At 43.3% G+C, this 25,900-nt stretch overlaps 1 protein-coding gene across 5 annotated transcripts in view; it reads left to right on the top strand.

Moving 5' to 3' along the window:
• Positions 1-25,900, top strand: part of TLK1 (tousled like kinase 1) — a 289,858-nt gene extending 263,958 nt beyond the window's left edge. For all 5 annotated transcript variants that reach the window (XM_069733125.1, XM_069733127.1, XM_069733129.1 and 2 more), the window contains 13 exons: positions 3,707-3,817; positions 6,362-6,498; positions 8,600-8,788; positions 9,846-9,912; positions 13,263-13,360; positions 13,451-13,532; positions 15,598-15,689; positions 15,776-15,865; positions 18,198-18,367; positions 19,311-19,446; positions 20,678-20,789; positions 20,869-20,976; positions 24,075-25,900. In XM_069733125.1, the coding sequence (XP_069589226.1) occupies positions 3,707-3,817; positions 6,362-6,498; positions 8,600-8,788; positions 9,846-9,912; positions 13,263-13,360; positions 13,451-13,532; positions 15,598-15,689; positions 15,776-15,865; positions 18,198-18,367; positions 19,311-19,446; positions 20,678-20,789; positions 20,869-20,976; positions 24,075-24,251 (1,569 nt within the window). In that variant the 3' untranslated portion in view covers positions 24,252-25,900. The remainder of the gene's footprint in view (positions 1-3,706; positions 3,818-6,361; positions 6,499-8,599; positions 8,789-9,845; positions 9,913-13,262; positions 13,361-13,450; positions 13,533-15,597; positions 15,690-15,775; positions 15,866-18,197; positions 18,368-19,310; positions 19,447-20,677; positions 20,790-20,868; positions 20,977-24,074) is intronic.

The following is a 25,900-nucleotide window of genomic DNA, read 5'->3' as shown; positions in this document are numbered from 1 at the left end:
TCTTTCAGCCATGTTCTAATTATTTCCCTTCTTGGAGGGCTGGAGCGAATATTGCTTTTTGTAGCAGTCTGTGCAGCTAATCCGGGGGCCGCTATACATCTCATAGAATAGTCACCCTATAAATAAGCCGGCAGAACATCGTCTCTAAATAACTATTGCAAAGATAAATCGGCAAGGAATTGACGGTAAACGTTAACAGGTTAGGTCCGGGGAATGTGTCTGGGGGCAGACTGGGTTATTTTATCTGGTGCCGCTGTAGCACAATGAGCGAGCACAGATGAATTGTAATGTTCTCTACGAGATACAAAAGACGCTCGCATACATGGAAAATCCCTCCTACTCAATGGATTCCGCCTTTGCTTCCAGTTTTTCTTTATCTTAATTAATGTTCAATATAATTAAAAACAAAAAGCAGAATAAAAGAAAACCTAAAACCCATAGATATATCGATGATCTCTGCTTACTATGATCGTATTGCTGTTATCCATAATTCGGCATCCCATGTATAGAGCAGCCTGGCCATCCAGAGGTTTCATCAGAATAAAAATCATCTTTAAACTATTTGTAATTTACTTCAAAATTCTGAAGTCTTTTTTTTTTTTTTAATAATTTCTGTCTTTTGTCACTTTTTTTGTCCACAATACATGAAAAGGAAACCGTTCTGTCGCAGAAGCAAATGTCAGCGCATCATAGCTTTCTGCACCACGATGTGGGGGATTAGAGAAAGTACAAAAAAATCAAGTGATCTCGCTTTAGTTACCCTCTTCTCGTTGTTAGATGCAGGGAGATAGATGGAGGTTGTACATAGATTTCACAGATGTGGAGAGGGAAAAAAGCATTTTCAACCTCAAGGAGGGCAAAGAACACAGGCTTAGAAATAAGTGCAGGATAGAAGTATAGCAATGAACATGTGTTTTCGTAGATAAAAATTGTTTTTTTAAAGGAATTGGTCAGCAGGTTATTTGCTATTTAATCTGAGAGCAACATAATCTAAGGGAGAGAGGCTGTTTCCAGGGAGGTGTTACTTGCGGTAGGTTCAATACAATCAGTGTTTTATCAGAAGGAGATTATCACAGCAGAACTAGTTGTCACATACAAGACAGGCTAATATGTGTAACCCCGCCCCCACCACGGATTGGACATTTGCGTGAACTAAAATTGCACCAAGCAGTCCAGTAAGGTCAAGTTCCCACCATGCATTTTTGGTCAGTTTTTTTTACGCTGCATATTATAGGAAAAAAATGCAACTATTCTAGTCAAATTAATACTACAGTTTCCTAGATACACACAGACATGACATCCTGCCTATATTACTGGGAAAACACACAGACTTCACATCCAGACTATATTACTGGGAGAGACACAGACCTCACATCCAGCCTATATTACTGGGAGGGCACACAGACCTCACATCCAGCCTATATTACTGGGAGAGACACACAGACCTCACATCCAGCCTATATTACTGGGAAAACACACAGACTTCACATCCAGACTATATTACTGGGAGAGACACAGACCTCACATCCAGCCTATATTACTGGGAGGGCACACAGACCTCACATCCAGCTTATATTACTGGGAGAGACACAGACTTCACATCCAGCCTATATTACTGGGAAAACACACAGACTTCACATCCAGGCTATATTGCTGGGAGAGACACAGACCTCACATCCAGCCTATATTACTGGGAGAGACACACAGACCTCACATCCAGACTATATTACTGGGAGGGCACACAGACCTCACATTCAGCCTATATTACTGGGAAGACACACAGACCTCACATCCAGCTTATATTACTGGGAGAGACACAGACTTCACATCCAGCCTATATTACTGGGAAAACACACAGACTTCACATCCAGGCTATATTGCTGGGAGAGACACAGACCTCACATCCAGCCTATATTACTGGGAGAGACACACAGACCTCACATCCAGACTATATTACTGGGAGGGCACACAGACTTCACATCCAGCTTATATTACTGGGAGAGACACACAGACTTCACATCCAGGCTATATTGCTGGGAGGGCACACAGACCTCACATCGAGACTATATTACTGGGAGAGACACACAGACCTCACATCCATCTTATATTACTGGGAGAGACACACAGACTTCACATCCAGCTTATATTACTGGGAGAGACACACAGACTTCACATCCAGGCTATATTGCTGGGAGGGCACACAGACCTCACATCGAGACTATATTACTGGGAGAGACACACAGACCTCACATCCAGCCTATATTACTGGGAGGGCACACAGACTTCACATCCAGCTTATATTACTGGGAGAGACACACAGACTTCACATCCAGCTTATATTACTGGGAGAGACACACAGACTTCACATCCAGCTTATATTACTGGGAGAGACACACAGACCTCACATCCAGCTTATATTACTGGGAGAGACACACAGACCTCACATCCAGCTTATGTTACTGGGAGAGACACACAGACTTCACATCCAGGCTATATTGCTGGGAGGGCACACAGACCTCACATCGAGACTATATTACTGGGAAGACACACAGACCTCACATCCAGGCTATATTACTGGGAGAGACACACAGACCTCCCATCCAGCCTATATTACTGGGAGGGCACACAGACCTCCCATCCAGCCTATATTACTGGGAGGGCACACAGACCTCCCATCCAGCCTATATTACTGGGAGGGCACACAGACCTCACATCCAGCTTATATTACTGGGAGAGACACACAGACCTCACATCCAGGCTATATTGCTGGGAGACACACAGACCTCACATCCAGAATATATTACTGGGAAGACACACACCTCACATCCAACCTATATTACTGGGAGGGCACACAGACCTCACATCCGGACTATATTATTGGGAGGGCACACAGACCTCATATCCGGACTATATTACTGGGAGGAGACACAGACCTCACGTCCAGGCTATATTACTGGGAGGACACACAGACCTCATATCCGGACTATATTATTGGGAGGAGACACAGACCTCATATCCGGACTATATTACTGGGAGGAGACACAGACCTCACGTCCAGGCTATATTACTGGCTTAATGGATTAGCTATTACCTGCATATCAGGGTGTCTGAAAATGAATGAAGGTTGCAGATTAAAACTTACAATTTTTTTTTTCTGAATGTGACCACTAACATATGTAACAATTTTTTTTTTTCATGTCAATGGTGTCCTTTAAGGCATGGAGTAGTATAATTTTAAGCATTTGTTTTACCTTTGACCTTTATTTTTTATGACCTAACCAGCTTATCTTCTTTGGATGGGTTTTACGCTTGTTTGCCTTCCCGTAAATGGTGAAATGTTGGGGTAAACCCTTGAGTTCGTAATTGTTTTTGTGTTGATTTTTGTTGAAATTAACTAAGCAGCAAGAAATTGTGATAAGAAAAACCTCCTATAAAAATGCAAGGAGATGCCATTATCCAAGGTGTAAGGTTCAGAATGTAAGGAGCATCAGAAAGCAATGCTTCCACCACAATGTGTGACAGTGATCGATAGAGGAGCCGCGTAGGAAAGCCCTGTGTGCAGAATACAGGGGCAGGAAGATAAGGTCTAGAATGCAACGACTTCAGCTCCGGACCTACACATATCTGGTGACGGGAATAAAAATTAGTCTGTCATTTAATAGCATTTTTTAAAATAATTTTCTTTTTTTCTCTTTTCCACTTCTAGACAAACTGTGATCTTCGACGACAAATAGATGAACAGCAAAAAATTCTGGAAAAATACAAAGAAAGGTTAAATAAATGTATTTCGATGAGTAAAAAACTTCTTATTGAAAAGGTGAGTTCTGGTTAAGGTGAAAAAGGTTAGGCCACATTCAGAGCTTTGCGATAAGGCTGCTTTTCAGCCTCCTTATTTTGGCCTCAAGACTTGGACTCTCCAATGTGCATGAAAACCTATGATAATCTGATTATGGTTTACTTTAACCAGCTGAAAATACGGACCATAATATGGATGCTAAATTGTGCCTGTATTACAGCCGTCCAGTTATGGCCACGGTCTGATATGTTCAAAAGAGATGCTAAACTTCCCCTGAAGAATGAGAGATTGTGGCTTAAAGGGATTGTGCAAAGTATTGAAGTCATCGCGTATCCCTGGATAGGAGATAGCTTGCTGTGCACCTCTGGGCTCCGCAGAATTCCAGATCTCTGGGGGTCACAGCGGTCAGGAAGTTCACCCCTACCCTATAACTTTAATACCAGTCTGCAATAAGCTTAAAAATCTTTACTCAAAGTTCTATAATTCAATGTAGCAATGTACAGTTAAGTCCATATATATTTGGACAGAGACAACATTTTTCTAATTATGGTTATAGACATTACCACAATGAATTTTAAACAAAACAATTCAGATGCAGTTTAAGTTCAGACTTTCAGCTTTCATTTGAGGGTCTCCACATTAAAATTGGATGAAGGGTTTAGGAGTTTCAGCTCCTTATCATGTGCCATCCTGTTTCTAAAGGGACCAAAAAGTAATTGGACAACTGACTCCAAGGCTATTTCATGGACAGGTGTGGGCAATCCCTTCATTGTGTCATTCTCAATTAAGCAGATAAAAGGCCTGGAGTTGATTTGAGGTGTGGTGCTTGCATTTGGAAGGTTTTGCTGTGAAGTAAACATGCGGTCAAAGGAGCTCTCCATGCAGGTGAAACAAGCCATCCTTAAGCTGCGAAAACAGAAAAAACCCATCCGAGAAATTGCTACAATATTAGGAGTGGCAAAATCTACAGTTTGGTACATCCTGAGAAAGAAAGAAAGCACTGGTGAACTCATAAATGCAAAAAGACCTGGGCGCCCACGGAAGACAACAGCGGTGGATGATCGCAGAATAATCTCCATGGTGAAGAGAAACCCCTTCACAACAGCCAACCAAGTGACCACCACTCTCCAGGAGGTCGGCGTATCAATATCCAAATCTACCATAAGGAGAAGACTGCATGAAAGTAAATACAGAGGGTTCACTGCATGATGCAGCCACTCATAAGCATCAAGAATAAAAAGGCTAGACTGGACTTTGCTAAAAAACATCTAAAAAAGCCGCACAGTTCTGGAAGAACATTCTTTGGACAGATGAAACCAAGATCAACCTCTACCAGAATGATGGAAAGAGAAAAGTATGGTGAAGGCGTGGTACAGCTCATGATCCAAAGCATACCACATCATCTGTAAAACACAGAGGAGGCAGTGTGATGGCGCGGGCATGCATGGCTGCCAGTGGCACTGGGTCACTAGTGTTTATTGATGATGTGACACAGGACAGAAGCAGCCGAATGAATTCTGAGGTATTCAGAGCCGCCATACTGTGTGTTCAGATCCAGCCAAATGCAGCAAAACTGATTGGTCGCCGTTTCATACTACAGATGGACAATGACCCAAAACATAAAGTCAAAGCAACCCAGGAGTTTATTAAAGCAAAGAAGTGGAAGATTCTTGAATGGCCAAGTCAGTCACCTGATCTCAACCCAATTGAGCAGCATTTCACTTGTTAAAGACGAAACTTCAGACAGAAAGGCCCACAAACAAACAGCAAATGAAAACCACCGCAGTGAAGGCCTGGCAGAGCATCAAAAAGGAGGAAACACAGCGTCTGGTGATGTCCATGAGTTCAAGACTTCAGGCAGTCATTGCCAACAAAGGGTTTTCAACCAAGTACTAGAGATGAACATTTTATTTAAAATTATTGAATCTGTCCAATTACTTTTGGTTCCTTTAAAAACAGGGTGGCATATGTTAAGGAGCTGAAACTCCTAAACCCTTCATCCAATTTTAATGTGGATACCCTCAAATGAAAGCTGAAAGTCTGAACCTCAACTGCAGCTGAATTGTTTTGTTTAAAATTCATTGTGGTAATGTCTATAACCAAAATTAGAAAAATGTTGTCTCTGTCCAAATATATATGGATTTAACTGTATAATACAATGTAGCATTAGTTTTGTGACAGTAGAGTTTTTTTTTCGAGGGAGAGGAGAACAAGATGGTGGTAGTTATACTATTACTATTGTTTGGGTAGTGGGAGACTAGGGGTCTTTTTTTATTAGATTTGTAACTCTGCCCCTCACAAGGACTGCCCTAATGGTGGCTCCGGGGTCCTTGCTGTCCACTATTCACATTTGAGAAGCAGAATTGGTCAATTCCATCCCATCTGCTTAGTAGCAACGACTGAAGACATTGGACCTGGATCTTGCATCATAAAGCATCCAATATTATTGCATAGAATTTTCTTCCCTCGTTTTGTTGATCGATCCCTTTAATCTGTGCATAGGGTTACATTCTAGCTGCTGAGCATTGTGTAAGGGCTCACGGCTATTCTGCTTGTATCATACAGAGCACTCAGGAGAAGCTCGCCAGCAGAGAGAAGAGCATGCAGGACAGATTGCGGCTGGGACACTTCACCACCGTCCGGCACGGGGCCTCCTTTACTGAACAATGGACAGATGGATTTGCTTTTCAAAACCTTGTCAAGTTAGTGTATTGTTGTTGAATTTCTAGAATTATCACTCATCACGAGCCAAATGATGTCATTGTGTTTTACTGGCAGGAAAAGATCAGCCGAGGAATATTCTATCTGAGGCAAAGTAATACTCAGTCTAGGAAACTATGTATTCATGGAAAAGTAATTATACTTCACCAGCACAGTACATTGTAGAACTGGTCCCAATAAGATCATACATGTCTACATATGGGCACTCGGTCACTGATTCTATTAGCCCACGATAATACAAAACCTATGTGTCTTGTAAGAATAGACTTCTCACGCTACCTTTTTTCACAAAGGAGAAAACTGAAGTTAATAGGGAAATCTTATGATTTTTATTGTATCAATTCTTGATTTTTAAAGGCAACTACATTTCGGAAATTTCTTTTCATCCCAAGTGCCAAAATGTAAAGATGTCCATACTCCTTAGATAGCGGTTGGCAAACAATTATTCGAAGACAAGCCTATCTGTCCTAACCCTGGCCCTCATATAATCACGCTCTGCTTGGCCGATATTGATGAGCGAACTTGCTCGGATAACTTGTTGTCTGACCATGCTCAAGTGTTATCCGAACGCCTGGAGGTGCACGTATATTATGTTCGATTCCCTGCCGGCTTCACGATTTGCGGCTGTTCGACAGCCTGAACAAACGGGCAATCCCTACATGTGTTCAGGCTGTCTAACAGCATCAAATCATGCAGCCGGCAGGGACTTGAACATAATATACGAGCAATGCCAGATGCTCAGATAACATCCGAGCATGCTCAGATAAGACATTTTCCGAGTGCGTTCCCCCATCATTATTAGCCAAGCGTACATCTGTTCTGTATGTTAAACGGATAGTCACAGCCTCTGCCCCCTCCCTGAAATATAGGGTCATCAGTGGCACTTGTTTCAGAAGCTGGTCCCTGCTCTGTCTCCAGCCCTGAGCGATGTGCACAGTGACAGCGCCCACTGCCTTGTCGGCTCGGATCTGCAGCAACAAGCCGGCAACACAGCGGTGTTACAATACCTGGCAGAGACCCACTAATCTCCTGTACACCGGGTTTTGTAGCACCGCTGTCTTGCCGGCTTGTTACTGCAGGTTTGAACCTACAAGAGTGGGTGCTGTCACTGTGCACAATGCAAGGACCAGCCCCTGAAGCTAGAGTCACGGATGACGCTACGCTGCAGGAAGGGGGCATACGCTGGGACAGCGTCTTCTGCCCCCTGCTTTGATGACTCTTCGCTTGAGTATCCCAGAATGCACTGGGGGCTCTCAAACAAATTGTCATCAGACAGGAAGTAAAAAAAAAAAAAAAAATAGACCTAATGGACAGTTTCATTAGGGAATGGTAAGGAATATTTAAATCAAGTATATTAGAAAAGATCTTCGATTATGGCATCACATGGATAGAGATTTAGATAAAGTTTACTTCTGCCTTTCGGACCACCCATTTAAGAGAACAGTAGGTCACAACCTGTGACCTCTGCCAGCACCTTATCTTGCCTTAATACAAAAGGATGGTGCCCTACCCTCATTTCAGGGGAGATCCTACAGGCCCACCATATACACCACAATCATCAGGCTTGGCTGTGTTGTGAGTGGCAGCCTTTAGATGTCAGCTATTCCTCCTCAAACAAGCAAGTAGTCTCAATGGGGAGAGGGATGTCTCCTGTGAAAACAAAGGATCTAGCATATTAAAATCCAGCATGCCCCATAATATCTGCCAGTTGTTAGTGGGAACACTCCCATACATATCCGATGGTCTTCCGGTAGTGATCTTTGGTGCAGTTTGTATGATTACTTTTAGGTTTTCTGAAAGCCCGAAGGCAACCATACAAATTACACTAACCTGAAAATGAGACTTTGTGAACTCTGTATAAGAACCCATGAATTTGCTTGTAGTGTTCTCTTTTTTTATTTGACGGTCAGTAGATTTTTCACATTTTTTTTCCTCATGGTTGCAATACATGCTTGTGTCACCAGAGCACCGATTTTTTTTTTTTTATTTATTTTTTTTTTACAAATGTCTCTGTAGATTATGTTTGTATATTTTTATATGCATGTATGGGTTTATATATCCATTTCTGTGTTTGTTTTGTAGGCAACAGGAATGGCTAAATCAACAGAGGGAAGACATTGAACGACAGCGAAAGCAGTTGGCCAAGAGAAAACCGCCATCTGCAAACAGTGCCCAGACCCCGTCCTCCAATTCTGAACCAAAGCAGAGGAAAAACAAAGCTGTCAATGGGGCGGAAAATGACCCCTTTTTGAAACCTAGTTTACCCCAATTGTAAGTTTGTGCTGATTCTGTGCTTCCTGTTTTTGTGGGGTCAGGTGTATTTTGTTAAAAGGATTGTCTGGCCTTAGGCTACAAGTCTGCAGTCATTTTGCACACTGTGAGGATTCTGCGGTGCCTGGAGCTATTTGCATACATCCGGCCACATTCCGACTAGACTGTTTCTGGCCTTTCTCAATATGTTTGCATTTATTGAAACTGCGTATGTCTAGTCAGCACGTGACCACATGTATGCAAACCGTATACTTGCGGTTATGCTCCCAATGCCAGCACCGGAGAATCCTCGGTGTTTGTGATGTGAAGACTCACAATTCTGCAGTCACATAGAGCTTGAGACTGGACAACTCCTTTAAGACTTCGGTAAGCAATAGTACATTAACGAGATATCGGGGGTAAAAAAAACACTTCTTGCACCAATAACGTTTATTAATTGTGCCCCATAATAAAAACTGCATCAATGTGTGACTACTAGAGCCGCAGGTAAAGGTGCATTCTTACGACATTAAAGGTGCATTCTTGCAACATGAGCTTGCCTGAGTTTAGAAACCATGGCTGTATAAAGAAACAGCGTCCCTCCTGTCCCTAAAGACTGTGTCTGGTATTGCAGTTCAGCCCGACAAACTTAATTGAGTGATGCATTTGCAGAGTGTGCGTTAATCTATTATGTATGTGATCGCCGATGATCAGGCTTACAATATGGCAGGTAAGATATTTGCTGACCGTTCTCGGCTTACTCTCTTTTTGCACTTGGTTTCTATAGTTGAGTGCTGGCGTAAATACATTTTGTTCTTTTTTTTTCTCTTGTTCTGCACTTACAATAGCCACTTCCAATTTTCCTTGAGTCTGGCAGAAGGGCGAGCTCAATTGAGGTCATTTTATTCCTTTGTAGGAAGGATGTACTTAAAAATGGTGAAATGTCATCTATAAACTATGCCGGGAATGCGAGGATCTCCTGGGCTTTAGCTGCTGTACACATTCTGTGACTACATCTGGAAATCTTAGATTTGGTGAATATTAATGCCTATGTCTCAATTCTTTTCTTTTTATTCAGGTTAACCCCTGCTGAATACCATGAGCAGGAAGAGATATTTAAGCTTCGACTTGGACATTTGAAAAAGGTGCGTGACGTTGGTCATTGTGTTACTTTTTGCATATTGTCTTTTTATCGCCCCCCTGTACATCGGTCTGTGCGCTCAGGATCCACATTGCACATACAGAAATCCTGCCTGGAACAGTGACGGCTGGTTTTCTTTCCTGCTTCCGTCTGTGGAGTATTCTCATCTTCGCTTCCATGTACATGTCAGTCAACGGCTGAATAGATTGTGATACCCAAGGAGCCATCTCCTTGCTGACGGCTTTACAGCTTATTAGCTAATCTTGGCTGGAAATAAGTGTGACTTTCCTAGATGAGTTTGCTCTGTGAAGGATTATGTCCCATTATGTAAAGTCCTGCCGTGCAGCATTGATGGGGTTAAAAAAGTCCTGCTTCTCTTGCAATTAGGGATCATTCTTTTGCCCTGTGCTCCATCCCTATATTTCTTACCAAAAAGAGTTCCTGGCAGACAGTAGTTGGGAATTGGTCATGTTATGCAGCACATGCACCGTGTAAACCCACCATATGACAATCTCTGTAAATTTCTCCTTTTATGGACCAGTAGGTGCCGTGTCATTTTTTTTTCACATGCTTTGTGTATACATTTATTTTTGCTCTCTGCCGAGGTCCCAATATGAACCTTTCTATGGTGGCGTCATGTCAGGACAAGGCACACTGAGACGTGCTGTATTGCAGATTGTGTATATAAGGTGTTCTGCATGGCGGTATACTTTACCAGGGTGGTGTATAGAATTATATACTATTTCACTGATGACATATCACTGGCAGTGACGTGCAGATATATAGCATAATATGCAATTATAATGTTATGGAAGGGATTATAGATTAAAGCCTTATAAAGTTCAGTTTGTGCTCTTATTTTATTTTCTCTCCTCTCCTGAGTTTTCCCAAAAAATTTTTGTACAAATACGCCATTCATTTACAAAGATATTTGCCTTTTTTTTATTATACAGTTATGCTCGATAGTGTTGGCACCCTTGAAATTGTTGCGGAAAATGAAGTATTTTTCCCAGAAAATTATTGCAATTATTACGTTTTGTTATACACATCTTTATTTCATTTGTGTGTATTGGAACATCACAAAAAAATGAGAGAAAAAGACAAATTGGACATAATTTCACACCAAAAATGGGCCGGGCAAAATTGTTTGCACCCTCAACTTAATATTCAGTTGCACGCCCTTTTGGAATAAAAAACTGCAATCAATCGCTTCCTGTAATCATCAGTAAGCTTCTAACATCTCTCACCTGGAATTTTGGACCACTCTTGTTTTGCAAACTGCCCCCAAGTCTCATATGTGAAGGCACCTTCTCCCAACTGCAATTGTAAGATCTCTCCACAGGAGTTCAATGGGTTTAGATCCGGACTCATTGCTGAACACTTCAGAACATGACCTAAGCAGCAAACCCAGCTTTATGACACTTGACTCTACATTGTGACGCAAAATCCATTGGTAATCTTCAGATTTCATGATGCCTTGCACACAATCATGGCACCCAGTGCCAGAGGCAGCAAAACAATCCCAAAAGATCTTTCAACCTCCACCATATTTGGCTGTAGGTACTGTGTTCTTTTCTATGTAAGCCTCAATCCTTTTTCAGTAAACAGTAGAATGATGTCTTTTACCAAAACGCTTTATCTTGGTATCAGCTGTCCACAAGACACTTTCCCAGAAGGATTTTGGCTTACTGGCATACATTTTGGCGAACTGCAGTCCAGCTTTTTTATGTCTGTGTCAGCATTGGCGTCCTCCTGTTCTCCTGACATAGCGTTTCATTTCATGCAAATGTAATGTTGACCGATCGTTCATGCTGACACTCTTTGCAACTTGATTGGGACTGCTTACCACCATCTGGACTGTCCTGTGTTGCAACCTTTGATTGATTTTTTTTCTCTGCCATCTACGTCTGTTGTTGCGCACCGTCGATAAAGGAACATCAAGATCTCTGGAGATGGACTTGTAACCTTGAGATTAATAATATTTTTCAACAATTTTAGGTTCTCAAGTCCTCAGTTCTCTGCTCCTTTTTCTGTTCTCCATGCTTATTGTGGCACAAACACTCATACAATGCAAAGATTGAGTCAATTTATCCCCTTTTTCTCTGGTTTCAGGTGTGATTTTCATATTGCCCACACCTGTTACTTGCCACTGGTGAGTTTGAATGAGCATCAGATGCTTGAGGCCAGTCTCACACGTCCAGATAATTCCGGTACCGGAGAAAACGGTACCGGAGTTATCCGTGTGTCCGTGTGCTCACGTAGGCCATCCGTGTGGGATCCGTGTGATGTCCGTGAGTACTTTTTTAGGGTCCGTGAGCTGTACATGTGCTGTACGTGTGTCCGTGTATTGCAACAATTTTTACAATTTTAACCCTATGACAGGAAAAACGCACACGGACTGCATCCGTGTGCAGTACGTGTTGACACGCACCCATTGACTTTAATGGGTCCGTGTGATCCGTGCGTTCCCACGAACACTGACATGTCTCCGTGTTTTGCACACGGACACACGGTCCGCGAAAAATCACTGACATCTGCAGAGACACATTGATTTTAATGTGTCTACGTGAGTCAGTGTCTCCGATACGTGAGGAAACTGTCACCACAAGTACCGGAGCCACTGACGTGTGAAACCGGCCTGAAACAAAATTGTTTACCAACAATTTTAACTGTCCCATTTCTGGAGATTTACGTGTGAAATTACGTCCAACTTGCTTTTTTCCCTCTGTTTTTTCTGTGTTGTTCCAATACACACAAAGGAAATAATCGTGTATAACAAAACGTAGAGTTTTAATGATTTTCTGGAACGATTTAAAGACTACAACCACTTTAAGCCATGACTGCAATGTTTTTTTTTTCCCTGATCTTTACTATTGAGGCGTGGCTCACAAGATCCTCTAGGGTGTGTCTTTAGGGTGATTTTTATTATTACCCAGTGAGCCATGCCCCTTTAGGAAAGATCAGAAAAATTAGCACTAAATAAAAACATCAAAATAGACTCCTCGTATAGACCTCAATGGAAAGAGAAGGCACACATGCATGACCACCTCCCCATTTAATCCACAATGTTTAATTTTTAATCTTTCCAGCAGTGTTCACATCTACATATAATAATGACTGGCACCTATTCTGGAGATTGAGACTACTGTTTTCCTGGTAGTTGAGACCGTTACAGTTCAGACATTTATGGCATAACCTATTGATATTCTATAAATGATGACAAATTCCTTGTAAGAAATTGCGAAGGCAGGGAAAACCATTAAATCTGTGTATTAATGGTTTATTAGTAGGGGGAAATATGTCAGCAGCATATCGGGTGTATTCATTAGTACTTTGCTATTTGTCAATTTGCAGGAGGAAGCTGAAATCCAAGCAGAGCTGGAGCGCCTGGAAAGAGTTCGAAATCTTCACATTCGAGAGCTGAAAAGAATTAGTAATGAAGATAATTCACAGTGAGTGTACATATGATAGCAGGAGATTTAGCACCCTGAAATTCCCATTCTATTCTGATTTTGCGTATTTTATCTTTTTAATCTTTCCAGGTTTAAAGATCACCCCACGTTGAACGAGCGTTATTTATTACTTCATCTACTAGGACGAGGCGGTTTTAGTGAAGTCTACAAGGTAATGTTTATAGGCGTGTTCTCGGTGTGAGGTTCAACTGTTAGGTTTTTCCCATTTGCACAGTTTTTTTAGAAATTGTATTGCTAGTTTTTCCTAGCTGTTGGGTGCTGTTAACATTAATATACATTCTAGGCTGCAGGTCAGGTAATGGTTCATGCTGGGCAGCAGGTCAGGTAATGGTTGATGCTGGGCAGCAGATCATGTTAAGGTTCCTGCTAGGCAGCAGATCAGGAAATGGTTCATACTGGGCATCAGGTCAGGTAATGGTCCATGCTGAGCAGCAGGTCAGTTAATGGTTCATGCTGGGCAGCAGGTCAGGTAATGGTTCATGCTGGGCAGCACGTCAGGTAATGTTCCATGCTGGGCAGCAGGTCAGGAAATAGTTCACGCTGGGCAGCACGTCAGTTAATGGTTCATGCTGGGCAGCAGGTCAGGAAATAGTTCATACTGGGCAGCGGGTCAGTTAATGGTTCATGCTGGGCAGCAGGTCAGGTAATGGTCCATGCTGGGCAGCAGGTCAGGAAATAGTTCACGCTGGGCAGCACGTCAGTTAATGGTTCATGCTGGGCAGCAGGTCAGGAAATAGTTCATACTGGGCAGCAGGTCAGTTAATGGTTCATGCTGGGCAGCAGGTCAGGTAATGGTCCATGCTGAGCAGCAGGTCAGTTAATGGTTCATGCTGGGCAGCAGGTCAGGTAAATGGTTCATGCTGGGCAGCAGGTCAGGTAATGGTTCATGCTGGGCAGCAGGTCAGGTAATGGTTCATGCTGGGCAGCACGTCAGGTAATGGTTCATGCTGGGCAGCACGTCAGGTAATGGTCCATGCTGGGCAGCAGGTCAGGAAATAGTTCACGCTGGGCAGCACGTCAGTTAATGGTTCATGCTGGGCAGCAGGTCAGGAAATAGTTCATACTGGGCAGCAGGTCAGTTAATGGTTCATGCTGGGCAGCAGGTCAGGTAATGGTCCATGCTGAGCAGCAGATCAGTTAATGGTTCATGCTGGGCAGCAGGTCAGTTAATGGTTCACGCTGGGCAGCAGGTCAGGAAATGGTTCATGCTTAATGGTTGGCCAATGCTGCTTGTAGTAGTCTCTTTCTCATAATAATGTATAATTATTGCTTTAAGTGATCCCAGGAAAAAAATATTTTTATGATTCCAAAATCTCTTTTTACTCCTGTGACCTTATGGCTGTGTGGGACTCCTTTCATTCTGCCTTTGTTTACTGGCACTTGGCTTGCACTGACCTTGAGTCTCTATGTTCTGGAGAAGATGTGTGCGTGTATCCTGGGATGAGACCTAGGACTGTGGGTATTTTTAGCTCGTTTTTTATTCTGTTTGCCAACAGTGTGGCCTTTGACCTTGACTTTGCACTTAGAGTTTGGCATTCTAATACTTTATAGGGGTTGTTAAGAAGTTTTGTATTGATGTATTCTGTCTGGTTATCCCATTCATATGTGAAATGTGGAATATACGTTTTCCAGTGTTTGCTGTTCATTTGGTAAATAGTTAAAGCATATTTTTTAATCCCTGTCAACCCCTTTTAACATTGAGCAGACTCCAGTCACAGGATTTTGTTGGAGGGGGGTTAAGTGCAATCTGTTACCAGGTATGTGCCCCCTAAGCTGAGCGCTGTGACTGTTATTCTGGTTGGAGAGGTCCATGGTCAGGCCGGCACCTTCAGAAGATGTATGGATGATAGAATACATCCACAATATGAGTTAAGGATTTGACAAGAGATTTTTATTCAACGAACGTCCACCAATCCCATATTTTTTTTTTCTTCGTTTTTATTTCCCCTTGATATTAAAGGGAGTCTGATGACATAAAATAACTGTTGAAAGCAAACATGGGTGGTCCCCAGACTCCTGAGTGGGGCCTGGATTGTTGCCGACAGTATTTGACACCTATGTGTAGTCCTTCCGTCCCTCTGTAGTATCCAGCTGCTGGAGAGGTATAGAAGCTTCGCACGGGTTCCCGTGACTGCACCCGGAGCAGCGTTTTTGTGTTTCTTCAGATGACTTTGTACTTTAAGTATAATTTTCATGGTGTTAAATGTTTATTTCAGGCTTTTGATCTTTATGAACAAAGATACGCTGCTGTGAAAATTCACCAACTCAACAAAAGCTGGAGAGACGAGAAGAAGGAAAACTACCACAAGTAAATCCTTATTTGTGCCCTATTATAATAAAACCCGCCACTCATCTCGGCAGCCGTCTTCTATAACTTGCCTGTTATTGTTTTAGGCACGCCTGCAGAGAATATAGAATACACAAAGAACTTGATCACCCCCGAATAGTTAAACTTTACGATTACTTTTCTCTGGATACAGACACGTAAGTGGACGGCCTGCGTTCTGGAAATGGATTATTTTATTTTCATTATTTGATTAGACGGCAGTGATGATATTTTAGAACATAAATACAATTTTCTGTACAGCAATCTGATGGTAGGAAGGACAGGAGGTGGTCGCCATCCTTGGTTAGACCAGGGATTGTTTAGTGCCTAACCCAACAATAGTAAACGACTAGCTAATATTGGCGGAAATGTGATATAACTGATCTACAAATTTCCTGCATCAACTATATGGACAAAGTTTTTGGTCACCTACAAATAATGTCAGCCATGTCCCATTTACACCTCTGTCACCAAAAGACACTATATGGAAAAAAGTATTGAGACCTCCACATCACGTCTACAGGGGCTCTTGTGACCTCCTTTATTATGGCGTTGGTCCTACTTTACAGCTGTAACTGCTCCCCACTGTTATGGGAGGATTTTCTACAAGATTTTTGAGTGTCTGAGAGAATTTTTGCCCCTTTATCGAGAAGAGCATTTGTGAGGTCAGATACCGACGTTGGAGACCAGGACCGGGCACACAGTCTCCATTATTGGTCATTTCAAAGTTGTTTGATGGGGTTGTGGTCTGGGCTCTCCACAGGGCAGTCAAGTTCTTCCACACCAAACTCCCCCCAAACCTGCCTTTGTGGACAGTTCCCACAAAGTTGGAAGCTATAATTGTCCAAAATGTCTTGCATGCTGAAAGATTAAGACTTCCCTTAAGTGGAACTAAGGAGCCAAGGCCGACCCCTGAAAATCAAGCCCCATAGGGTTATCCCTCCTCCACCGCTAGGAAAGTGCAGTCAGGCAGATAAGGCTACTTTCACACTAGCGTCGGATTCGGCCCGTCGCATTGCGACGGGCCGAGATTCCTACGCTAGCGTTTGATGCGCTGCACAACGGAGGCAGCGGATGCATTCTCCGGCGCATCCGCTGCCCCATGGGGAGGTGGGGGCGGAGTTCCGGCCGCGCATGCGCGGTCGGAAAAAGTGGTCCGTCGGCAGCAAAAAAACGTTACATTTAACTTTTTTGCTCCCGGCGGTCCGCCACAACACAGCGCAACCGTCGCACGACGGTTGCGACATGTGTCAATACGTCGCAATGCGTCAGTAATGTTACTCTATGGGGCAAAAACGCATCCTGCAAACAACTTTGCAGGATGCCTTTTTTCCCCTAAACGACGTATTGAAAACAACGCTAGCGTGAAAGTAGCCTAACGTGTTCCTGCCATTCAGTAAAAGCAGACTCGTCAGTCAGATACCAGATAGAAAGGCATGAGTTGTTACTCCACAGAACCCGTTTCCAGAGTTTGCTTTACACCACTACATCCGACGCTTCTCATTGTGCTTGGTGATGTCAGGTTTGTAGGCAGCTGAGCCCTTTGGAGCGACTCAATCTTTGATAAATGATTGTAAAGGCAGACTGCATAACTAGGTGCTGGGTTTTATACACTTGTGGCAATTTTATTGATTGAAATATCTGAACTCTGTGATTAAGACTTGTGTCCCAATACTTTTCACCATATAATGTAGTTTTGAAAGTAACATGGTAGCTACCTTCATGGGCCACTACACCGCTTACTTGTTTACGTGATATGCTGTTTCCTATTTAGCTCTTTCAGCAGCCTTTTTTTTTTTTAAAGGATGAATTAGTGGCTGCAATAGCCATGTACCCTACTACTGCGATAACGGCGCAGCACCGAGACGTGATGGCAGTATAATACAGTACGTGACCACAGCTCCACTGATTGGCTGCAGTGGTCACATACTGGCTACCTGTAGTCAAAGTCAGGAGCAGAGCTAGGGTCTCAGTGCTGGATCCCCCCAAGAGGGAGCGAAGAGGCGACTGCTGCTTTTTTTTATATATATATATTTTTTATTTCAAACATTTGTAGTTTTTTCCAAGAAGTTATAAAATTCCTTTAAACTTTCTAGAGCTGGATAATCATTGTTAAGTCTATTCACAATAGATTACCACACGTTTGAAAGCGCGAAAATTTTAAATTAAGGAAATAAAAATGTGATTAACACAAAAGTGATTCAATTAAAATAAACGCGAGGTGGTTCGGGGTGGACATTCACTTTAAAGTCACCGTGAGCTGTATACAGATGTGGCATTGGGGGAAAATAAAAAGTTTGTTGCACCATGAGTGTGAATGTTTGTACAATAGTGGCATAATATGGCGGCTCCAATGCTCAGTAAATGGGGTGATAACACCCGCTGTATCTGCAGGGTTAGATTTCTATAGCGTCAGGTAATATTATTTTCCAGACTGACGTTTGTGCGCACAGGCTTTGTGTAAACCTGGGTCCTTTTCTCTGTTTCCAGGTTTTGTACAGTTCTAGAATACTGTGAAGGTAACGACCTGGACTTCTACCTAAAACAGCACAAGTTGATGACTGAAAAAGAAGCCAGGTCCATTGTAATGCAAATAGTCAATGCACTACGTTATCTCAACGAGATCAAACCTCCCATCATCCATTATGATCTTAAGCCAGGTAGGTGGGGAAGGATTTTGGGGGATGAAGCTTCTGTCTTCTCTGGCTTTGTTTTACGAGGTTTTCCAGTAGATGCCGCTGCCGATTGTGGAAGTGGCATTTAGGAGGTCGGAGGGGGTGGGGATGAAGGAGTCACTTCCAAAACCCATCGCCTCCCACAATCACTGGGTACCGATGCGTTATCTTGGCAGCTGAGGGTCTACCTAAGGTTCTTGTTCAGCCATGTTTGTATACATACGAAGCCTGAGCATCATAGAAGATAAGTAATTATACAGAAGACTTCCTAAGCCAGTGCTGGCGTATCGTGCACTGGTCCCAGCCTGTTTGGGTAAGGTCATCTGCTCTGTCAAGCCATCAGATCCTTCAAGCCTGTAGTAACACCCAGTGTTTGCTTGTGCAGAGCGCAGCAGGTGGAAGAAGTTTGCCTATGCAGAGCACAGCAGCCGATGACAAAGACAGATTGACAAAGCGAATTATAATGACATGAGCATTCTCAATTCAGTTGCCGCCTATGCAGAGCACCGCAGCCGACTGCTGTGCTCTGTAAAAGAAGCAACAGAGATGACAAAAGATCAGCAGCTAATGGACCCATGATACGTGGAGGAGGTGTTTTCTGCAAGTTACAATACATGTGTTTGGAGGAGAAGTGGTTCAGTTTTTGGATTGATGGAAGGAACTCTGGGAACACAAACAGTTCATGGTTTTTTGGGGTGCAAAATACTTTCCATACCCTGTGCACTTGCAACCAGGGTTGTGGAGTCAGAGCTGGAGCCCATTTTGGTGGAGTCGGTGTCATGGAAATTGAGGAGTCGGAGGTTTGGCTTACCGACTGCACAGCCCTGCTTGCAACCCACTGGTTAGATGTGAGACCTATGAGGATGCCACACATGAGCCGCCGTGGATTCATACTGATAAAGTATTCACATGATTATTCTTATTACAGGGAATATACTTCTCGTCGATGGCACAGCATGTGGAGAAATTAAAATCACAGACTTTGGCTTGTCCAAAATAATGGATGACGACAGCTACGGTGTGGATGGAATGGACCTTACATCACAAGGGGCAGGAACATACTGGTAAATGTGCACGTGATACAGAACTGGGCATACTGGTATTTTGTAGAGAGGGTTCATGCAGTTAAAATGGATCTTAAAAAGGTGAAGTGTCTGTTTACTATCGGGATCAGGGAGCGTTAAAGAGGTCGGACCAGCCATCATAGTAACCGAAGTGATCAGTATCTGTACCGATGCACCATCACTTTCTAGGATGGGAATAACCCGTTGTGTGGTGCATTACATTATTATTATTATTTATTGTTATAGCGCCATTTCTTCCATGGCGCTTTACATGTAAGGAGGGGTATACATAATAAAAACAAGTACAATAATCTTGAACAATACAAGTCACAACTGGTCCCAGGAGGAGAGAGGACCCTGCCCGCGAAGGCTCACAATCTACAGGGGATGGGTGAGGATACAGTAGGTGAGGATAGAGCTGGTCATGCAGCGGTTTGGTCGATCGGTGGTTACTGCAGGTTGTAGGCTTGTCGGAAGAGGTGGGTCTTCAGGTTCTTTTTGAAGGTTTCGATGGTAGGTGAGAGTCTGATGTGTTGTGGTAGAGAGTTCCAGAGTAGGGGTGATACGCGAGAGAAATCTTGTATACGATTGTGAGAAGAGGAGATAAGAGGGGAGTAGAGAAGGAGATCTTGTGAGGATCGGAGGTTGCGTGTAGGTAAGTACCGGGAGACGAGGTCACAGATGTATGGAGGAGACAGGTTGTGGATGGCTTTGTACGTCATGGTTTGGGTTTTGTACTGGAGTCTCTGGGCAATGGGGAGCCAATGAAGGGATTGACAGAGCGGAGAGGCCGGGGAATAGCGGGGGGACAGGTGGATTAGTCGAGCAGCAGAGTTTAGAATAGATTGGAGGGGTGCGAGAGTGTTCGAGGGGAGGCCACAGAGCAGGAGGTTACAGTAGTCGAGGCGGGAGATGATGAGGGCATGGACTAGGGTTTTTGCAGATTCTTGGTTGAGGAATGAACGGATTCGTGAAATATTTTTGAGTTGAAGTCGGCAGGAAGTGGAAAGGGCTTGGATATGTGGTTTGAAGGAGAGATCAGTGTCAAGGATTACCCCGAGGCAGCGAGCTTGTGGGACTGGGGAGAGTGGGCAGCCATTTACTGTAATGGATAGGTTTGTTGGGGGGGTCGCATCCGCCATTCTGGCCATGAGTATTATTACACTATACGCACTGTGCATTATATTCACCTACAGTAATGCCCGGTGTATGTTTTATTACATCCCTGCAGGTATTTACCACCTGAGTGTTTTGTGGTGGGCAAAGAACCACCAAAGATTTCCAATAAAGTAGACGTTTGGTCGGTCGGAGTCATCTTTTTCCAGTGTCTTTATGGTAGGAAGGTAAGAAACATTCACTTGATCTTATGATAATGGCCACTTATTAATAGAAGTGTTTTATGATAATCCGGTTCCTTTCCAGCCCTTTGGACATAACCAGTCCCAGCAAGACATTCTACAGGAAAATACCATATTAAAAGCTACCGACGTTCAATTTCCTGTGAAGCCTGTAGCAAGCAATGAAGCCAAGGTAACATATGTTCCACGTTACTAAGATTTCTATATATACCTGGAAAATGGATACGCTATTTACCATATTTTTTTGGACTATAAGATGCACCTTATGTTTAGATAGCCGAAAGTAGTAGAAACATATGTGATACTAATTCAGATTTTTCTGTTGGTGTAAAGTAGTGGAGAGGTCAATATCTGTAATGTTGGCGCACAAGGGTAGAATAGGAGCCAATAGATCTATATTGTTAGTGTTTCTTTACACTACACTGCTGCCTGTTAAGCATACTCACCTCTGCTGTGTATATATACACACGACTCTGCTACACTTACACAGCTCCCTGACCTCCATGCGCCCACACATGTCCGCGACCCGCGCGTGACCATAGAGCTCCGCGACCTGCGCACGACCACAGAGCTCTGCGACCTGCGCGCGACCAGAGCTCCGCGACCTGCGCGTGACCACAGAGCTCCGCGACCTGCGCGCGACCACAGAGCTCCGCGACCTGCGCGCGACCACAGAGCTCCGCGACCTGCGCGCGACCACAGAGCTCCGCGACCTGCGCGCGACCACAGAGCTCCGCGACCTGCGCGCGACCACAGAGCTCCGCGACCTGCGCGCGACCACAGAGCTCCGCAACCTGCGCGCGACCACAGAGCTCCGCGACCTGCGTGCGACCACAGAGCTTTGCGCGACCATAGAGCTCCGCGACGTGCGCACGACCACACGACCTGTGCGCGACGACACATTTCCACAGCCTGCGCGCAACCACAGAACTCTGCGACCTGCGGTCGCCCACACAATTATTCATAATGGATTTGCTTCTGGATCCCATTGTATCAAGTAGCCAATTACAATATATCACATTCTTCTATTTCTTCCCCTCCTTTACATGCTATGTACACCTCTGCACTAAAATGCTGTTTATTTGCTTCCGTAATGCAAAGTTCAAGGCGCTCTACTCCTCCTCCTCCCATCAAAGTCTTAATTCTCTTAATATATTGCAATCATATAGCACTGTGTATTTACAATTGCTCATTTTGCCTTTCTACCCAGCTACTTCTTCTCTTTTCCATTAGGACTATGGCATCACGTGATTAATAACGGACTAGCTGAATCCTTCTAAGCTCTAGGTAGAAACAGGAGGTCAATTTTCCCTGCATGAGTCACTGCAAAAGTCCCTGGCAGGGGGAGGAGGTAGCAGCTGGGTCAGGAGTTGAAGAGGGGAATGATTTCTGCAGGAAAAATAGACTTCCAGTTTCTACATAGAGCAGAGAAAAGAGCAGAATTAGCTGGGTAGAAAGGCAAAATGAGCAATTGTAAGTACACAGTGCTATATAATATAATGACTGCAATATATTAAGAGGATAAAACATTTTATGGGAGTGTCTCTTAAGCAACTTTCTAAATGATCTTTTAGTAAATAATTTTTATACCATTTTGCTGCTGCAGAGTGTCTACAAGTCCTCTATGTCAGTGATCTGCAAAATGTTATTAATCCACTAGAACTCCTGCTAGAAATGGCTTATCTCTCTCTCTCACACATCAGTAGTAGCAGCAGGAAGGAGAGGAAGCATATATGGTCTCAGGGAGGGCAGGGAAAAAGGGCTATAGACAGGGAGGAAAGCTCATGAAGAGGAAATAAGTACTGTTCTGGAGCTGTGGTGATATATCAATGCAAGTGAAGACTGTAGTACCCTGGAGAATACATTCAGCCTATATTACTAGGACTGACACTTCAAAAAAAAAATCTGAAAGTTGGATCAGGTTGTAAACTGCATATTGGGAGTCTGAAAATGAAGGAATGGAGATTTCAGACTATAACATAGTAAAAAATGCTCTTAAGGAAAAATAATTTTTCTACATTTAGGCTGTGTGCACACGTTGCAGTTTTTTCTCGTTTTTTTCCCGATAAAAACGCTATTAAACCGCAAAAAAAATGCATACAATAAGCATCCCATCATTTAGAATGAATTCCGCATGTTTTGTGCACGTGATGCCTTTTTTCCCTCGAAAAAAACGCATTGCGGTAAAAACCGCAGCATGTTCATTAATTTTGAGATTTTTTTTGCGGATTTCCCACTACAAAATGCATTGGGAAATGTCCGGAAAAAAACGCGGCAAAACCGCATGCAGATTTCTTGCAGAAAATGTCCGTTTTTTCTCAGGAATTTTCTGCAAGAAATCCTGAACGTGTGCATATAGCCTAACACGCAGGCTATACATTGCCGCATTTTGCTGTTCCTTCCAGGCATGTGATTGATCATAAGAAGTCCTGATATGTCCTTATCCTGCTCCGGAGTAGCAGTATTTTACAAAACGGATTCGTTCTGGGATTCCCAACAATCTCAGCTATTAGGGGTGTCACCTGCCAAAAATGTGTCTGTTTTTTAAACTGATGTAAATGCCGCAGTTTTCCTAACTCTGACGTTGTTTCTTTGGTTCCTGCATTTCTCTGCTCCTCGGCTTGTGTATAAATCTAGTCCTTTTTATACAAGTGGGCACCGTCCTCAACTCTTCTTTATGGGTGTCTTCTTGACCACGCCCAATTGTCTAACAAGACTAGATTTATATACAGGTAAGAGGGGGTCATATCTCAGGAACGAAGAGGCGTAAGAACAAAAGAAAAAACACTGTGGGTTCAGGAGAACAGTGGCACTAAGGCTAGGTTCACATTGTGTTAGTGCCATCCGTTTAACGGATCCGCTAACGCTGATGCGCAAAATCACTTTTTTTCTTCAATCGCGTTAGCGCATGGTACCATTGCGTTGGCATGCGTTAGTAATGGAGGTCTATGCACATCGAACGCGTACAAAAACACAGTAGACCACGTTCGAGGGTGCATCACAAAGTAACGCATCATCGCTAACACATGCCGATTTTGACATGCCTTAGGATGCGGGACGATAATGGATGGCAATGGTTGCGTTTTCGGATCCGTTAAACGGATGGCACTAACGCAATGTGAACCTAGCCTAACAAGGGTAAAAAAAAGACATTTGTGGCCAGACAACGGTCCTCCATAGCTAAACATATTGGGGGGTTCTTCCTGATGGGATCGATTCTCCCCATTGTATGCCACGTTCGCCCATTTACTCTGGTGTTTGGTCTTCTAGGCGTTCATAAGACGGTGCTTAGCTTACCGCAAAGAAGACCGATTTGATGTCCACCAGTTGGCCAGCGACCCGTACCTTCTCCCTCACATGAGAAGATCCAACTCTTCAGGAAACCTGCACATGTCCGGCCTCATGGCTTCTCCCATGGCGCCTACGTCAAGCATCATTTCATACTGATCCTCCCGTCTGGGCCGGCATGATTATGTGTTCACTAGCTTTCAGGTGCAGATTTTAGTTTAAAGATAAAGATTTGACTAGTTTTTTTTTTCTTATTCCCTCTTCCCTCAACCAAGGATGTGTTTGAAGACCTCTGTGTGTATTGGGGGTCGGACCTCCTTAGTGTTACTTGTATGACGAGCGAAGATGACTGTGAATATATTCTCCTTGACTGTAATGTTTTACATCGGCCTCCATGTGCTGTTCAGCCATTTTCAAGCTGCGGGGAATGACCTGGGCTGCGCTCGTGTCTTCTGTCCAGGCTTGTGGGCCCAGACGGCGGACATGAGCGTGCACGTGAAGCCAGGACTCATTCTCATGGATGAGAAGGTTGTGCTTTTCTTCCCCCCCCCCTCCCCCTTTCCCCCTCCATTAGAGAGGACTTTGTAAATATTCTTTGTAATACTAAAACACAATTGGTTGATACTGGAGAGTTTTAGCTGGAAGGGCATTTTTCATTAAAAACAGAAAAAAAACAATCTAGAATAAAATTGACAAATGCGTCGGGAACACGCACTGCCCGAATCCTGAAGCCTGGAATACCTGTGTATTGAAACCAAAGCTAAAAAAAAGAGAAAGTGGGGTAGTCACAATTTTGTGTGTCTTCTTTTTTTTCTTCCTGTTCACATTTTTCAGGATAAAGTTTTGAGTTGCACGTATACGTTCTGGGGTTGAATTTTTTGTTTTTCATCATTCCACCTTTTTTTTTTTCTTCTTTTGGGTCATTATGTATATACACCACACACCGTAGGTACCAAATTGCTCTCAAAACTTTACTATGAAATTTTCTATGCAGGACAATGAGAAATTCCCTTCTATCGCTGATGTATATTGTTGTACAGATGTCATTTTCATTTATTCATGTGTTTTCAGCAGCCTCCTCCCCTCCCCCTTTGCCCTTGTACAAATGTTTAAAACTATTGCTTTCTTTTATATATTGATTTTTTTTTTTACTTTTATTTTAAGTCTCCTGGATGGCGCTTTTCATTTGCTGCTAAATAAATTCTATTTTTTTTTTTTGCAAAAAAAGACCATAACAAAATGGCTTCTGTGAAAAGGGGCTTAATCCGAACCCGGACAGTTCATTACCAAGCATGTGTATCACATCTGTAAGACATATACAGTACTGTAAGCCTGTTTACGCTTTCTTATCCGTGGCATGTTGACGACCTATTGAGGAGAGAATCGTTGGCCGCTTTTACTTTTTTGGGGGGGATTGTTCCTCCGCTCATGAGGACAAGGGTGTAAAATACATTCACACAGGACGACAGACCCTTTTTTCTAATGACGTGGTAAGCTAGAAACTCTTTCCTAGGCGGCGGTCTTTCTCTACTGCACAACTACTAATAAGACCCCCGGTATCGGCAGCATAGACCGACAGCGGTCTCTGCCACATTCATGTGTATCTCTGCTCATGTTACAGAAAAGGAGGCGATAATAACACAGACGACCATTTAATATTGTACAGTTAACCGTGGCTCTCGTTTGAAATGTTGCAAGCAATTTTCATTGTACATAATTATACATTAACTGTCTCTTTAAGATGCTGCTGAAATTGTAGAGAATGTAGCCAAAAACAGTAATAAATAATGAAAGTTGAAATTTCACAA

Source organism: Ranitomeya imitator, chromosome 7 (assembly GCF_032444005.1).
Source record: "Ranitomeya imitator isolate aRanImi1 chromosome 7, aRanImi1.pri, whole genome shotgun sequence".
Taxonomy (NCBI): domain Eukaryota; kingdom Metazoa; phylum Chordata; class Amphibia; order Anura; family Dendrobatidae; genus Ranitomeya; species Ranitomeya imitator.
The sequence above is the reverse complement of the archived record's forward strand: the minus strand, read 5'-3'. Positions and strand labels throughout refer to the sequence as shown.